This window comes from Setaria italica, chromosome I, assembly GCF_000263155.2.
Source record: "Setaria italica strain Yugu1 chromosome I, Setaria_italica_v2.0, whole genome shotgun sequence".
In the NCBI taxonomy this organism is placed as follows: Eukaryota; Viridiplantae; Streptophyta; class Magnoliopsida; order Poales; family Poaceae; genus Setaria; species Setaria italica.
Window position 1 is genome coordinate 6,822,950 of NC_028450.1, and position 16,768 is coordinate 6,839,717.

The 16,768-nt window shown below is 44.8% G+C and overlaps 3 protein-coding genes across 3 annotated transcripts; 1 reads left to right on the forward strand and 2 right to left on the reverse strand.

The window, feature by feature from the left end:
* Nucleotides 1-280: 280 nt before the first annotated feature.
* Nucleotides 281-1,710, reverse strand: LOC101764910 (urease accessory protein F). The gene is made up of 2 exons (XM_004951731.3): nucleotides 1,517-1,710; nucleotides 281-1,212 (listed from the first exon to the last, which is right to left on the reverse strand). Exon 2 carries the CDS (start codon nucleotides 1,179-1,181, stop codon nucleotides 402-404), a length of 780 nt encoding a protein of 259 aa, XP_004951788.1. The 5' UTR covers nucleotides 1,182-1,212; nucleotides 1,517-1,710; the 3' UTR covers nucleotides 281-401.
* A 188-nt stretch (nucleotides 1,711-1,898) lies between these two features.
* LOC101765297 (cullin-associated NEDD8-dissociated protein 1) lies at nucleotides 1,899-12,176 on the forward strand. Its single transcript, XM_004951732.4, has 29 exons — nucleotides 1,899-2,131; nucleotides 3,169-3,254; nucleotides 3,339-3,508; nucleotides 4,127-4,334; nucleotides 4,883-5,048; nucleotides 5,181-5,310; nucleotides 5,515-5,629; nucleotides 5,713-5,870; nucleotides 5,968-6,091; nucleotides 6,293-6,343; nucleotides 6,426-6,508; nucleotides 6,592-6,676; nucleotides 6,755-6,856; nucleotides 6,953-7,051; nucleotides 7,131-7,241; nucleotides 7,320-7,403; nucleotides 7,484-7,624; nucleotides 8,082-8,174; nucleotides 8,300-8,421; nucleotides 8,502-8,664; nucleotides 8,746-8,982; nucleotides 9,504-9,752; nucleotides 9,840-10,025; nucleotides 10,117-10,263; nucleotides 10,371-10,487; nucleotides 10,616-10,784; nucleotides 11,387-11,464; nucleotides 11,557-11,695; nucleotides 11,827-12,176. The coding sequence occupies exons 2-29, from the start codon at nucleotides 3,219-3,221 to the stop codon at nucleotides 11,921-11,923; spliced, it is 3,660 nt and encodes a 1,219-aa protein (XP_004951789.1). The 5' UTR covers nucleotides 1,899-2,131; nucleotides 3,169-3,218; the 3' UTR covers nucleotides 11,924-12,176.
* Nucleotides 12,177-15,264: 3,088 nt separating this feature from the next.
* On the reverse strand, nucleotides 15,265-16,135 carry LOC101765988 (auxin-responsive protein SAUR71). The gene has a single exon (XM_004951734.3). It carries the CDS (start codon nucleotides 15,979-15,981, stop codon nucleotides 15,604-15,606), a length of 378 nt encoding a protein of 125 aa, XP_004951791.1. The 5' UTR covers nucleotides 15,982-16,135; the 3' UTR covers nucleotides 15,265-15,603.
* Nucleotides 16,136-16,768: the final 633 nt, after the last annotated feature.

Consider the following 16,768-nt stretch of genomic DNA (forward strand, 5'->3'; position numbering starts at 1 on the left):
AAGCATCATAAGGCCATCAAGATTCAAGACATCGTTTGGATGTATCTCACATGTTCCATCTTGTTTTCTGTGACTTTGGATTGTACGAAAAGGGCTTGGCAAGCCTATAATCTGCTTCATCTTAAAGATTAATAATTTACACAGGCCCACAGCAGGATTAGGTAAAAGTAAAATGAAATGCTCATCAGGTCCCTGGATATCATTGATCTGAAGCTTTTCCTCACTCAACTGCATTGCATTAGTAACCAGTCGTCGCATTGGTTAACTGAATTCATCAGAATAATACCAAAGCACTACTGGTGCATTTATCATAAAACTGATCCATGTGCTGCCTGTGTTTGAAGATCATTTGATCAAGTGAAAAGGGAATAAAGGAGAAGAAATAATAGTACATCTCATTGTCAAGAGCAAAACAGCCTGGAGAACATGTAAGCATGGCAGCCCTGCAAAGCATCAAGCAGAGGGGCAGTCTGTGATGCCTCAGCGACATCACGGTCCCTCCATTTCTGCACCATCCTTTCAGCATCCGGTGCAACCTGGTGCTGCAGCACTGAAGCAGCCAGCGGCCCGATCAGATTGAGCCTTGTTGCAGCAGAGAACACATCCCTCATCGTCACGAACATGTAAGCACGCTGCGCTGTCTCGCTGTCGAATCCGACCAGACCACATATCAACCCAAATATAGGTGCATGGTGAAATGATACGATCTTAGAACCAAGGAATGTCCGCCGGAGATCCTGCAGCGCTTGAATCTCAGTGAAGACAGACGCAGCCACTCTCAGCAGAGCTGAGCCTTGAGATGCAGATGCCTTCCTGCTGACTTCGTTCGTCAATGTAGCTTCCAGCAACTGATCAAGCTTGACCCATGCCCCTGCATCAGGGGACTTGCTAGCACAGTACACAAACGGAAGCAGAAGGCTGCCAGTGTTCTCCAGGACCTGGATGACAAATGACCTCAAGTCTTCCTGGTCATTCACCATGCGAGATTGCATAGCAGCTTCAAGACCGTAGGAGTGTGCGAAACCGCCAGTGGGGAGAATGGAGTCCAGTATCTGCCATTGGGTCCAATGCAGACTCTGATTCACACCCACTGCATTGGAAGGTGCTTCCTCCATTGCACAATCCACTGATTGGAGCAATCTTGATTTCTTCGAAACTGGGCTATCTGACTCCATTAGCATCAAAATAGAGTGGATGGGCCAATCTTCAGTACTGAAAAGGAGCAAAATCATAATATGGTTAGGTCACAGCCAGAAAACATTGGCAATTTGCACGCAAGAATCTACAAACTATCTGGACTGTAGACGTTTCCCACAGGCAATATATTTGCCATTGAGTCATCCAATCAAGAATGAACTCGCAGCCGGGCATTTCATCAAACACCCTGGGAGCGTCAGTCATATAGCACAGTAATATGCACGAACATGATCTAGAATTGGGTCGCACGTACGCAAGCTTTGCAGCACAGATAGAACCTTTGGAACCAGATGGCAGATGAACAAGAATTGGCGAGTACCTTAGTTGTTTGGACAGAGATATTTGCTCCAAGACGTCGAAGGTCGCCGGCGAGCGGCTGAGAGGGCTAGCTCGGCTTAGAGGTCTCCGCGGGGAACCAAGAGGTCGCTGCGTCGATCCGCCGGACAGGGAGTCCCTCGAGGTCGAGGTCGACGACGGGGGTTGACCCTCCCGCAGCGGTGCCGCGAACGCGGGGGTTGGGGGGGGGGGGGGGGGGGGGGGGGCAAAAAAAAAATTTTTTAAAGGACGCATGGGCCTCTACCAGCCTATGAAACCATCATGGCCCGATCCAATCCATCCTTTACCCATCACACCCACACGGACTCATCAGGCTTCTGAGTTCTGACCCATTTAGCCGACGACGGCTCACCACCTTCCAAGGCTCCTCTTAAGCCCAGACCCTAGGCTTCCCCGAATCCCCATTAGTGTAGCGGAGCACACACCGCCGCCGGCATCTTCCCTGCCCCTCTCGGCCGTCACGCCGCGCCGGAGCCGGATCCTCGCTCCACCCGCCGCGCCCCACTCCGCCGTGAGCCCGCTCAACCCTCGCTCCAGTGGGGTGGAGTTGAGCGGAGCGGAGATCCGTTCGGGCGTGCACTGATTTCGTCATTCGCCGGTGAGTAACCCTAGCTCTCTCGGTTGGTTTGATGCCCTTGTTCGGAGGGGGTGCTCATCTGCTCTCCTCAGTGGAATCTACATCTCTCCGCATGCAGTTTGTTGTGGATTTGAGCGCTGCGTGACGCCGTGCACTGCTAGTGTAGTTCAATCCAATCTATCAGTGTTTCGATCAGGTGTTCTTCACCCGTGCGCGAGATCGGCATTAGATTCTATGCATAGTAGAATACCTGCTGGTACCCTAGATGTAGTTGCAATTTACTTTCCACTAATTATTTTGGGGGTGAACCCCTAGACCACATTCAGTTTGTACCTGCTGTGTTAGGGTGGCCATGCTGTAGTTTGTATTTATTTCTCCTGTAGATCATTTGCGTGGCCGCTAGGAATCCGTCCTGCCTACTCCCATGCGGTAACGTAAGGCGTTACGGACACCTGGCAGCAGTGAAAAGCGTTACGGATACCTGGCAGTAACGTAAGGCGTTACGGATGCCTGGCAGTAACGTAAGGCGTTACGAACACCTGGCGGTAACGTTAGGCGTTGCCAACTTACCATGATTGCATACTTGTACTATGTTAATTTTGGTTGGTTGCCCACTGGCATATCTACAAAAAGACAATTGTCAATGTCTCGCCGCTTCTGCTTCATGCATAGTATAAGTATCTTCTTTGGCGCTCTCTACAAATAATATGATTATAGCTTAATTTTGTTTCAATTATCGAAGTTTAGATTGCCACTGTAATGATATTGTCTGTACAAGTAACAGTACTCTGTGGCTAAAAGGAGCATAGCGTTGCAAATTTGCAATGAAACCTTTTTCTCTGGGTACCGCGCATCACTGTGGAGTTAAATTATTGTTATCCTCATTAGGATTTCCTGTACCAAAAAAAGGGTATTCCCGTTAGGATCATATATAATTAATTTAACCATTGTTCAATGTCTCCTGCCACTACCGAGTGCTATATGTATACCAGCAGATGAACATTCAACAATGAAGATATGTTCTTTTAGGCTGTCTGCTTACCCAATTTGTTTTCCAGCAGGACATTGGTGAATACTCTGAAGAGCGCTTTGGACAGACTTGCAAAAAATGGCAAATTTAAACATAACCAACATCTTGGAGAAGGTAACCACTAAACTAATTTGCATGAAGTAGGTTTAGACTGGATATCCGTTGACTTCTAATAAACTTTGTTAAATGCTCTTTCAGATGACAGGGAAGGATAAAGACTACAGATATATGGCAACATCAGATCTGCTTAGCGAATTGAATAAAGAGAGCTTTAAAGCTGATCAAGACCTTGAGCCGAAGTTAACGAGTACTGTTCTTCAGCAACTGGAAGATGCTTCAGGAGATGTTTCTGGTTTAGCTGTAAAATGGTATGCCTTCTGCAGTTATTTGCTCCAACCCCTCCACTTCCTGGCCACAATATATCATCTCATTACTCATACTATTTTTTGTTATTTTTTTCGAGTCTGTTCAATGTATCTTGTATAAAACAATAAATTCGCATTTGGTTATGTTGTTTGTGGTTGGTTTGCAATCATGCATGCTAAAGATATTCCTGTTGTAGACTATCCTCTTTAACAGAGGCGGAGCTTAGTGGAGGCCATAGTGGGCCACGTCCCCCCTGCGAAACACAATTTTCTACTTATACAGTAGCAAAATGGCTACTGTCAATGTATTGAGAGCTTAATTACTTAGGCTGGCCCCTCATGTAGCTTTGCTCAAGCTCCGCCACTGCTCTTTAATGCTAGAATTTGGTGGCATTTTGATGTTGCTACTCACAGTGTAGAATTACTCTCAGCTGTGTATTAAGGTGACTTTTTCAATGAAAGAACATACATTTGCTGTACTTCTGGCATGCCTCCGTAATTGCATTTTGCAAGCGCTTCGATGCATAGGAATTTGCTTTTAATAGTTTTAGGTTGTTTTCCCACAGTTCTTTGCTATCTGCTTGTGGCGTTTGTTGATATCCTGTAATGCCATCTTTGTAGCTTGGCTCCACTTGTCAAGAAGGTTGGTGAGGACAAGGTAGTGGAGATGACCAACAAACTTTGTGATAAATTGATCAATGGAAAGGAGCAGCATCGAGATACTGCTAGTATAGCCCTGAAGACAATCATTGCAGAAGTTACTACGTCATCACTTGCTGAAAAGATTTTGCTTTCTCTTGCCCCGCAGCTCATAAAGGGTGTCAATTCTGTAAGCTTTCTACTTCACTTCTTAGTATCAAAATTGTGCATTTTCAGGCCTCTATTTTCTCAGATCCAATCGATGTGTTCATTGTGCTGTTTAAGCTTTGATTTCTGACCTTTCTAACTCATAGGTTGTATGCATGACTTTCCTGTAGTTCATTCATTTGTTCTGCATCTTTTGCAACGAAAATTTACTATCTGGGTTGTTCAAATCGACAGCAACATAAGTATTGCAACACAATGTTGAAGCTATTGTAGTTATCTTCCAGTTAGGAATCTTAATCATCATTGTTAACGGCAGTGCTACCTAATGGTTGTGCCTTTTCAAATCTTTATTTTAAGTTGCTTTTCTAAAAATAGGATTTATTTCAAGTTGAGCTGAGCCTGTAAGGTTTTCAGTTTGATTATCATGGCGAAACTACAGAAATTTTCAAATTCTACCTGTTTAATTCAGTATTACCAGATTTTCTAGATTTTAGCCACTACAATGAAGGTTTCTATTTGACCATTTCTTGATTTTACAGCGTATAAATGTAATTCTTCGTTTGTTGGCAGGCAAAAGGTGCTGAAATTAAATGTGAATGCCTTGATATATTGGGGGATGTGCTTCATAGATTTGGCAACTTGATCACAAAAGATCATGAGTATATGCTCACTGCACTTTTATCCCAGTTGGGTTCCAACCAAGCAAGCGTCAGAAAAAAGTCTGTTTCTTGTATTGGTAAGTCAGCTCACTTCTGAATTTGCTGTATTTATTATTCTTTTTATCTCCTGCAAATGATTTCTGTAGGTTTTATGACCTAGCAGGTCTAGGTATATAAAACCACCAGTAACACTTTACTCTGTTTTGCAGCATCGCTTGCCCCAAGTTTATCTGATGATTTGTTAGCAAAGACAACTTTGCAAGTTGTCCAATTGCTTAAAAATAGAAGTGCAAAATCTGAAATCACCCGAACAAATATCCAAATGATTGGTTCTCTAAGGTACATGTTTTATCTTGAAACTTTTGTAGGCAAGGAGTCCTTAATAATGTTAGGGAATACATTATGTTCATTTGTTCAGGTTAGCTTTTGAGGAAAATATTTGGTTAAGTTTGAATGTTAGTGGGTTGTACTTGTACATGCTTTTAGATTACTAATTTTGCCAATCTTATCCGTCTTCAAACCCTGTGCATTTTTGACTTGCAGCCGTTCTGTTGGATACCGTTTTGGGCCACATCTTGGTGAAACTGTTCCTTTGCTTATAAGCTATTGTAGAAGTGCATCCGAAAATGATGAAGAGCTGCGTGAATACAGCTTGCAGGTGGGAAGCTGTTTTTATTTTTTGAACATTTGTTTTGTATGAGTGTCCTTTGAATTTGCTCTGACTCCCCCCCTGCCATACAGGCTCTCGAGAGCTTTATGCTCAGGTGCCCAAGGGATATATCACCATATTGTGAGGGCATTTTGAATCTTGCTTTGGAATATGTGAGCTATGATCCTAATTTCACTGATAGCATGGAGGAGGATACCGATGAGGAAGGCCTGGAAGAGGATGATGATGAGTATGTCACTAGTATGCTTAGTTGCTTACAGAACCACCCTATAGATCAATTGGCTCAAGTTCACATAATTAATGCTGTTTTAACACGTTTGCTCCAGTGAGAGTGCGAATGAGTACACAGATGATGAGGATGCGAGTTGGAAAGTCCGTAGGGCATCAGCGAAGTGCCTATCTGCAGTTATAGTATCTCGTCCTGAAATGTTGTCAAAGATGTATCTGGAGGTTGGTTGGCATCATAAATTAAACCAACATGTGATCATTTGACATTTTTTTCTCTATGAAGCATCTTTCCATTTATGCCCTGTTGTTTACAATGTTTTGGAGATACTGTTTACCAGCTGCAAAAATGACTTAGATAATCTGTCTTCAATACTATCAAGTTTGCCTGCATTTAGTTTGACAAGTATATTTTGTTTTCTGCAGGCTTGCCCAAAGTTAATTGAACGGTTTAGGGAAAGAGAGGAGAATGTAAAGGTAAATACAAGGCATTTAATTTGTATATAAAATCTGAGCTGTCTTAATTGCCAATTCTTATGAAGCTTCCATCTGATTCTAGATGGACATATTCAACACCTTCATTGAGTTGTTACGCCAAACTGGTAATGTAACAAAAGGACAAGGCGACATCGATGAGTCGAGGTGAGGCTGTTGCAGAAAAGTTATGCATTTAGACTGTATGCTCTATGTTCTGTCCCCATGCATCAATCTGTTTTGCTTTGCAGTCCTCGATGGTTGCTGAAACAAGAGGTGCCAAAAGTTGTCAAGTCTATCAACAGGCAGTTACGTGAAAAATCAATCAAGACAAAGGTTTGTTTTTCAACTATCCTGCGACTCATAGTTCTGGGATGATAGATCTGATTCTGATTTTATTACCAACATTTTCAGGTTGGAGCATTTTCTGTGTTGAAGGAGCTTGTTGTTGTACTACCAGACTGTCTTGCTGATCATTTTGGCTCACTTGTTCCTGGGATTGAGAAGGCTTTGACTGTTAGTGTCTTTCATTCGCTTAGATTTTCTTTGTGAAAACATACCCTTATGATTTTTTTTTTGAAAACGTTCGTTAACTTACCATTAATTTGACAGGATAAATCTTCTACCTCCAACCTGAAGATTGAAGCCCTTGTATTTACAAGGCTTGTTATGGCTTCACATTTTCCATCTGTGTTTCATCCATATATCCAGGTACAGTAGCTTTTCTATCAGTATACAATGATCTTTAAAGACAGTCGGAGCGGTTGCTGATTTCAAATCAAATTATCAGGCATTTTCTGCCCCTATATTATCTGCTATTGGAGATAGATATTATAAAGTCACTGCTGAGGCTTTGCGGGTGTGTGGAGAACTAGTCCGTGTCCTTCGTCCAAATCTCGAGGTCAATCTTGTATTCTTTGCTTTGCAGACATGAAGCGCCCTGTTATTTTTATTTTAACTTCGTTATTTTGTGATGCAGGCAAGTGCTGTGGATTTCAGGCCATATATTGGTCCAATCTATAACGCTATACTGGGACGTTTGGCTAATCAAGATCAGGACCAGGTTTGACCAAATTCCCTGCCCCTCTCGTGTGTTTGTGGTGCACGTGCATCCACTTATGCAAAATTTATATATTCTCCCAGGAGGTTAAGGAATGTGCCATATCATGCATGAGTCTGGTGGTCTCCACTTTTGGTGATGGCCTTCAAAGAGAATTACCAGCATGCCTTCCCATACTTGTTGATAGGATGGGTAATGAAATAACAAGACTTACAGCTGTCAAGGTAAGCTTCTGAAATTCAGATTTAACATTGTGAACTGCTAGTTTATGACGTTTTTATTTAATATTAAAGATCATATGCTGAAACACTGTTTTGAGGATTGTATAGTAGAGAAATAATTTAGTTATACAACCCTCATCAATAAAGAATCAATGTATTCTGGTCAATGCAAGAATAAATGCAAATGTTCTGATCAGTCCTTGAGTCTCACATCTGCATGGAAGAGAAATGGTTCCATACTGGCTATGTTTCTTTACTCAATCATTGCTGGAGTAAAGTTAATTTAGTTATTTTTGTTTGGACCTTGGTAACACACTTTATCTTTTGTATCTTATATTGCTTGATGCCTACGCCTGGGAATTTACTGACTATTATATTTATCTGTTACCTATTTTCGTGAACCATTTCACATTTCATTGATATCACTTGTAGTATACTCAAAATATTTTTTACTTTACAGGCATTCTCAGTTATTGCGAATTCACCCCTCCGTATTGATCTCTCATTTGTCCTGGACCATGTTGTTTCTGAGCTCACAGCTTTCCTTCGTAAGGTGATGATATACATACATGAACCTTTACTGACTTTATTTTGATTTATTTTCCCCCTCCGAATAAGATTAGCTTTGGCAGTGAACTGCGAGACTGCACCTTAGTCGTTTTCTTTCTTATGTAACAGGCCAACAGAGCTCTTAGGCAGGCAACACTGGGAACACTTAATTCTTTGGTTGTCACATATGGTGGTCAAATTGGCTCTTCTTCGTATGAGACAATAATTGCTGAACTTTCTACCCTCATAAGGTTTGTTTTATAGCTTTCTTCTTCAACCCGTATATGCCCTTCCATTACAACCTACATTGACTTATTTTTAATTGTGGCAGTGACATGGATTTGCATATGACTGCTCTTGCACTGGAACTTTGCTGCACAATAATGGTTGACCGGAAATCAATTCAAAATGTTGGTTTAGCTGTGAGGAACAAGGTTTTGCCTCAGGCACTTATTTTGATTAGGAGTGCCCTTTTGCAAGGGCAAGCACTGCAGGTAACCCACCCCCAACACTACCGTGGCCAGCAGCAGCAGCAGCAGACTTGAAATGTTTTTTACATATGATGTTTTTTACAGGCCCTTCAAAGGTTTTTTGCTTCGCTAGTCCAATCTGCAAATACTAGCTTCGATGCTTTGTTGGATTCCCTTATTTCTGTTGCTAAGCCGTCACAGTCAGGTGGTCTTGCCAAGCAAGCACTGTCTTCCATTGCTAAGTGTGTTGCTGTTCTATGCTTAGCAGCTGGTGACCAGAAGTGCGCGGCTACAATTGAAATGCTTAAAGGCATTTTAAAAGATGACAGCGCTTCTAACTCTGTAAGTCTTAGTTGCTCCTGATAAAGGGGATATATTCCTTTTTCAGCAGATTTACTTGTTTTCATCCACGTCATGCATGTGCCGTTTGGTGTAAAGATGTGTTTGTCTTCATTCTCAGTTAAGTATTTTAGAAGTTTTATCCATAGGAATAACTAGGTGGACCTCTTATTTGTTTCAGATATTGATTGGGTTTTGAAAATTACTATGGTGCTAAGTTGCTGTCCTGAGGGATCTTTGTTTCTGTGAGGTCAAAAAACAATCTTTATTGCATAATTTATAAGCAAATTCTTGCTGATGATCTGCCGTCTGCCAATCTTACTCCTTTATTTGGTAATTGGGAAATTCATAAAAACTTTGGTAGTAGTGCATTAGCCGTTATGAACATTACTAAATTATAGACATTAGATTTATTAGCCTTGATGGCCATCATAACTATTAGTTGCATAGGTTGATTGCATGGTTTTGTGGATGTAAATAATAATAATTCTCATCTGCTAATTTTGTATGATCTTGATCTTCAGGCTAAACAACACATGGCCTTGTTATGTTTGGGTGAAATTGGAAGGAGGAAGGACCTCAGCAATCATGTTCAGATTGAGAACATTGTCATTGAATCATTTCAATCACCTTTTGAGGAGATTAAATCTGCAGCATCCTATGCACTTGGAAACATTGCTGTTGGCAACCTGTCCAAGTATTTACCATTTATTTTGGATCAGATTGACAATCAACAGAAGAAGCAATATCTGTTGCTTCATTCGCTTAAAGAGGTCAGTTGCTATTGGAATTTGGAGTGTAAGATGTGTTCCCCATCTAACTGCTGCCTAACCTGTGTGCTCATATTCAAAACCTTTCAGGTAATTGTGCGGCAAACTGTTGATCATAATGGCCAGAGCGAGCTCCAGGATTCAAACATTGAGAAGATATTGGCATTGCTCTTTAATCACTGTGAAAGTGAAGAGGAGGGAGTTCGGAATGTTGTTGCAGAGTGTTTAGGAAAAATTGCACTGATTGAACCAAAAAAATTAATCCCTGCTTTGAAGGTGTGACATGGATAGCCATGCTATTATCCATTTAGAAGTTACTTTGCTTTGATTTCCTAATGGATTCTCTTTTTGTTTATTGGGTGCTTAGGTGCGCACGTCTAGCCCAGCAGCAAACACAAGATCTACAGTTGCAATTGCTATCAAATACTCAATTGTTGAACGGCCTGAAAAAATAGATGAAATCATGTACTCTGAGATATCTACTTTCCTGATGTTGATTAAAGACAGTGATAGGGTAATGATACTTCTTTACATAATTAAATAGCATCATATCGAGATGGTGGCATGAATGCATGATGTGCAACTCATTTTCTTTTTTGATCTTCTGTTTGCCTTTTACAGCATGTGAGACGAGCAGCGGTTCTGGCTTTGAGCACAGCTGCCCACAACAAGCCAAGTTTGATTAAAGGTCTTCTTCCAGAATTACTACCTCTTCTGTATGACCAAACTGTTATAAAGGTATTTTCTCATCTGATAGTTGTATTATATTTTTAAGCTCTTCGTAACAGAGGAAGTCTGCATCATAATATGCGTCCTACTTCATGTTACCCTGTATCTAATCCATGTAATGATGTCCTTCTTTGCAGCAAGAATTGATCAGGACAGTTGATCTTGGGCCTTTTAAACATGTTGTAGATGATGGTCTTGAACTTAGGAAAGCTGCCTTTGAATGTGTGGACACGTTGCTGGACAGTTGTCTTGATCAAGTGAATCCGTCGTCCTTTATTGTACCTTTCCTCCTATCTGGCTTAGGGGGTAAGTACAGATTTGTCACTTTACACAATCCATAACTGCATTTTGAATTCAAGTCAACCAGGTGCAGTCCCCAATTAGTAGACATGCCTTGTCAGGTGGTACCATTGTTGGCCTTTTAGATTTTGTGTGCATCACAAGAAAGGACTGTTTGTCTTTTGTTACTTTAAGCAGCATGATAGAAGGAACAACTTGACTGTTATATGTTTCCCCTGTATAGGATATAATTGGGCCTAGTATCTAGTTGTTTCACCTGTTGGTAAATTGATTCAGCATAAACATTCCTTGGTGATCTTTCCCGAATTTTCCTGTACCACTTGTTGCCTGAAATATTTCGTCCTTAGAAATTATTCTTGCACTCGTAATCTGATTGTTCTATCTATATTACAGCACTGAGATGTGTTTACTTTCTGTTTAAACATACAACCTGCATGTTAGTGCAATCATCGACATATATTGGGATTTCTTCACTGAACCTACCCAAACTTGCATTTGTTTCATCTTTTTACCCCTTTCCTGAATTAGCTTCTTTGGCTCTGTATTTCTCAGCATGAGCTTGTCATGTGCATTTCCTTTAGTGAGGCTTACTTCAATGCTAACTGCAGATCATTATGATGTAAAGATGCCTTGCCATTTGATTCTCTCAAAGCTTGCAGACAAGTGCCCTTCTGCTGTTCTTGCAGGTCTGCTGTAATCTATAACCTTTAAGTGTTGTTTCACATGTTGTTTCACATGTCGCAGCTGCTCTTCTAATATTGGTGTGTTGCTGTTTCAGTTTTGGACTCCATAGTGGAACCTATTGAGAAAACTATTAACCACAAACCCAAGGGCGATGCAGTGAAGCAGGAGGTTGATCGGAATGAAGACATGATTCGAAGTGCTCTTCGAGCCATATCTTCTTTGAGCCGTATAAGGTCAAAGTCTTGATTCAATCCTATCATCCTATCTTAGCTTTTAAGACCTGATTTAACTACATCATTCCAGAACCGTTATATCTTTGCACATTATCATTTTTTTAAAAAAATATCTATATTATGTTATGCAGTGGCAGCGACTACAGTATACGGTTCAAGAATCTGATGAACAAGATCGTGTCTACTCCTGCACTCGCTGAGAAGTACAACTCGGTGCGCAGTGAATAAAATCCGGATTTTGTACATGTTAGAAGATAGGTTAAACTCAGAGTGGTACATGCTCGTCGGTCCTGCCTTGCCCCTTCCCGTAAGTTCGTCCTGGGACAGCCCGGGATGCCAGCTAGGAGGTTTATACATTCCTTTGCCCCTTTCCGCATGATTGCGAGATTTCTGATATCGGTGGTTGTCTTTGAATGCTGGGCATTGTGTCTGTACAAAATCTGGTGGTAATTTAGTAGAGATAAGACTTGACATTTGCTTTTGTGTTTTGAGGCCTTGCAGGTGCAAGTTCTGTTGCCCTACGCGTGATGCGAAACTTGCAACGGCACATCTGTTGCATCGACGTATCTAACCTTTTGCTCGGCTAATTGTAGCATAATGTAGGGATGAGTCGTCAAGTTTTGGCTATCCACACTCCCTCTTACACTTCCCATCTCGAGTCATACACTTCCCTGAACAAGTTGCCTCCGCCTGCTGCCACAACATAACCTTTCACGATTCCATCTCCGGTCGCCGCACCGTCTCCGTCTCTCCGACCCGCTGCCCTGCCTGCTCTCCCGCGACGGGGATGCTGCCCGCCCTGCGACGCGTCCATCCCTTGGCCGCCCACGGGCCACGGCGCAGGCGCAGTCACGCCATGTGCTCTGGCTGCGCCGCTCTTAGGCCTGCGCTGCGCTTGCACGTGACCTGAAGCTACCTGCCTGGGCTACGTGCTAGCCCGCAGCGGCTGCAGCAGTTCCTTCCTCTTCTCCCCTCACGCGCCATGGCCGGCAAGGTTCGCCCGTCTCCTTCGAATTTCCCTTCTCATCAGTCCTTGGCCCATGCCCATACCTCCATTTCTGGCTTTCTGCTCTTGCGCAAGCGCAGCGGGAAGCACCAGGCTGCGAGGAGCTACGGATTGGGAGGAGAAACTTCCTGGCGCGCGCCATGTGACAACGGAGGTAGGAACCAGCGGTGGACTAGTCCTTCCTCCTTTCGGTCGTCCACACAACAATCAGAGAGCACTTGTCAACATCAAGTTGTAGAACACTTGGTTGGTGATAAAACTTGCATTTTTTTATAAAAAAAATCTCGTCTGTTCAAACCTGAGGAAATGAAAAAAAAATACTTTTATGTGCAGCTGCTCACCTGCTGTGCACTACATGATGGCGTACGGCAGCAGCATGATTAGTTTATCCGGGCAGGGAGATTCAGGGGCAGGTTGGTTCACGCTGGTGGCCTCTGGCGCAATGATTCGGAAGCTACGCTCGCTGAATCTTCTTCCCCTCCGAGCCAGGAGACCACAGTTATGCAGCAGTTGTTAGGCCTTGTTTAGTTGGGGAATTTGGGAGGTGCCAAATTACTGTTACAGCACTGTAGCACACTGTAGCGTTTCGTTTGTATTTGTGAATTATTGTCCAAATATTGACTAATTAGGCTCAAAAGATTCGTCTCGCAAAGTACAACAAAACTGTGCAATTAGTTTTTAATTTCATCTACATTTAGTACTCCATGCATGTACCGCAAGTTTGATGTGATGGGGAATCTTCTTTTTGCATAGTGTCAAAGTTGGGAGTTGGGAGTAACTAAACAGGGCCTTAGTTGCCATTGCCAACCCGTACTGGTCAATATGTCTCCTCTGCTGCACATGGGGCTGCTTGTGCGAGGAAGGCAATCCACCCCAAGCCATCAGATGCTGCCTTGTTCATTTTCGTCTCTTGAATCCTGAATCCTTGATGCAATGCCACACGTTTTCCACTGTTCCCCCGTGGCGGTGCAACACGTCTTGGGTCCCTGAAATTTCAGTAAAGCCTCCGATCCATTGGCAAATTTGGAGCACCGCTGACCCGTTCATTATTTTCCGCACTCGATGGAGATTGGAAGGCTCGATACTCTAAGGTCTGTTTGGAACGCAGGAATGCCCTTCCGATTTAGGTACTAAATTTTAGAAGGGGTCACATCGGATGTTCGGACGCTAATTAGAAGGACTAAACATAAGCTAATTATAAAACTAACTGCAAAACCCCTATACTAATTCGCGAGACGAATCTATTAAGCCTGATTAATCCATCATTAGCAAATGGTTACTGTAGCACCATATTGTCAAATCATGGACTAATTAGGCTTAATAGATTCGTCTCGCGAATTAGACTCCATCTGTGTAATTAGTTTTGTAATTAGACTATATTTAATACTCCTAATTAGTATCCAACATCCGATGTGATAGGTACTACTGTATCCAAACAGGCCCTTACTGATTGGAACGCAAGAATGCCCTTCCGATTTTCCGGAGAAATCGAACTGCTTCCTAGGAAATCCTAGGGTTCCCCAGGTTCTTTAGCACTTAGCAGTGGGGTGCATCTGGGATTATTTGAGGTGTCAGCTCGACCGCCTTCGCGTCAGGGGGGCCTTGACACCGATGTCCCGTGGCCTGATGCGGGAAAGGTAATCAGGCCGTGCCTTTTCTGTTTCAGTTGCGCCAAACAAAACCGTCCCTGTCGATGTTGTCATGACAGCCTGACGCCCAGTTCAATGCCGTGCCAACAAGGGACTACGGTTCGGCCGGACGCTCGCTCTGCTACTATCTGGGCCATCCGTATCTTCTGCCAAGTATTCCAGGATGTCATTCTTATGAAAGCGCTCTCTGGTCTTTTTTTTTTTGAAGGAAAATCAACTCAGTTACTGTATTAAACTGAAGAACGTGCCTTTCTTTGTTTGAAAAGCAGAACGTGCCTTTCTTAATCATACATTTCTAATTAATTGCACGATCTTTATGACTTCAAGCGTTTGCCATTTGCACTGGCAGATCTTGATAAACAGTTCGTGTCAGTTTATTAACCTTCTTTTTATTGCCAGTTTCTTCAGAGTAGAATCCAGAATTTCGAGATGCTGCTTGCTGCAACATCCATCTGTCCTCGCGAATTTTCAAACTCCATGGAAGCTTCGAGCCGAGCCTGTCAAATATCTCGCTCAACGGAACTAGTATAGGTGTACGACTGGCTGAGACGCGGTTGTCTTGACGCCATGAAATTGTGTTTTTGTACTGTTGCCCGGGACGCCTGTGTGGACCGATGCGGCAACGCACCAGTGCCCGGCTTGCTTTGGGAATTTTGCTCGGATCGGTAGGTTTGCTTGCTATCTTTGCCCGGACCACCATTACCGTCTTGGCATACCAGCTTTAATCACGGGTAACCTTTTATGTTCACCCCCAAAAAATGTGCAGTGGAGTAGAGATGAAAAATGCATGAATGTGCATGGTTTCTCATAAAATTTGTTCGAAATTCGAGCGTTCCAAAATCCAAATCGATGAGATGTCAGACGAAACAAGGTGGATTGCAAAGGAAAAGAAAGGATTTTGAATGGTGTAGTGGTAAAGAAAAATAGAATTCGCTACCTCCATAATATCACATGAAACTAGCCTCAATCGAGGATTACATGTATGGTTAATGCCGAATTCACCGAATTCTCTAGCACAACACACTGCGAAGTCCTAGAACTAGAAGGGGGTAAAAAAAAGGAAACCCGTAGTTCTACCATCAAGCAGCTACCGCTACAGTGCTACTAGTACTAGCTACTAGCTAGTGGTAAAAAAAATCAAGAGCACCAGCAGGCAAATCCCCGTCCTGCCCTCGACCCTGCCTCTGCCTCTGTACATTCTACCCCAGGGGTAAACCCGTAAAAACGGACATGGCAAAGCCGTAATATCGCGGCTAGCAGGTGGTGGCGGCGGCGGAAGAGGAGGAGGGGTTGTCGTCGGAGAGGCGGAGCAGGAGGCGGCGGAACTCGGCGGCGGGGCAGGGGATGCGGAGCGCGCCGGGGTGGGCGTAGCCGTACTCCTGCGCGGCGCGGCGGAGGAGCGCCGCGAAGGCCGGCTCGCCCAGCAGCTCGGCGCGCACGGCGAAGCGCTCGACGGGACCGCCCTCCTCGCCGACGCACACGGGGACGTGGCCCTCCGGCACCACCGCCGCAGACGCCGACGCCGCGCCCTTGCCCTTCTTCTGGCGCAGGTGGCCGCGCGCCGCCGCCGGGCCGGCGCCGTCCTCCGCCGCCGCCACGGTGCCGGAGAGCCGCCTCAGGAGCCGCTTCATGGCCGGTGGAGCTGGAGCTGGAGGGAGAAAGGCGGTTTCTCGGAGGTCGAGGGGGGAGAGGCTAGAGGAGCTCGAGGACAGAGGCGGGTGGCTGCGGCTTGGACTGGGCGAGTGAGCGAGCGGTGGCGACCGGTGCGGGTGGAGCTCCGGGCTGCGCGCTTTATAAAAGGAAGCCGGGGGGAGGCGGGGCCGCGGGGGAGGAGGAGACGGAGGGCCGGAGAGGGGTCGTGTCGTACAAGGTGGTGGTACCGGCTGTACCCGGCGGGGTACGGGGGGCGGGCGACAGAAAGCCGGTGGGCCGGGCCCAACTTGTCGCTCTGACCCTGGCCGGGCGGCCGGCCCTTTAACCGAGCCACCCACCACCGGTCACTCGCTCGCTGCCCCTTGTCAGTGGTCTGGTCCCCCACTGCCAGGCCACCACCAGCTTCGGGCGGTGCATGGGCGCGTGGCCCAGCCGGCAGCCGGAGCCGGAGCCCGACCGGTGGGACGGCCATGGGTCCCGCCGTTCCGATGAATTCCGGTGCCGTGAGCCACCGCCAGCGGCCGTGCCGCTTCCGTGGTCCGGCGCGTACGGCCGGGGAAGCTGCGGCGGCCGAGCGGGACGTGCCGCGACCGTGACAGGCGAGGCAAGAGGCAGCAGGTCCTAGCTGGAGCTGGGCATGGGATCGTATCAGAGAAGGGAGTGAAGCCGGACGGGGCCCACGTGGACTGCACGCATGGGCCAGTTGGTGCAATTCTTCGTACCCCTCGTTTCCTCTTTTCTTTTTCTTTTTCTTTTTCCTTTTAT

Coding starts and splice junctions, on each gene's coding strand:
- LOC101764910 (XM_004951731.3), bottom strand. CDS start 1,181: ATGCTAATGGAGTCAGATAGCCCAGTTTCGAAGAAATCAAGATTGCTC.
- LOC101765297 (XM_004951732.4), top strand. CDS start 3,219: ATGGCAAATTTAAACATAACCAACATCTTGGAGAAG. Junction 6,092..6,292: donor TGTCAAAGATGTATCTGGAG/GTTGGTTGGCAT, acceptor TGTTTTCTGCAG/GCTTGCCCAAAGTTAATTGA. Junction 8,665..8,745: donor TGCAAGGGCAAGCACTGCAG/GTAACCCACCCC, acceptor TGTTTTTTACAG/GCCCTTCAAAGGTTTTTTGC.
- LOC101765988 (XM_004951734.3), bottom strand. CDS start 15,981: ATGAAGCGGCTCCTGAGGCGGCTCTCCGGCACCGTGGCGGCGGCGGAG.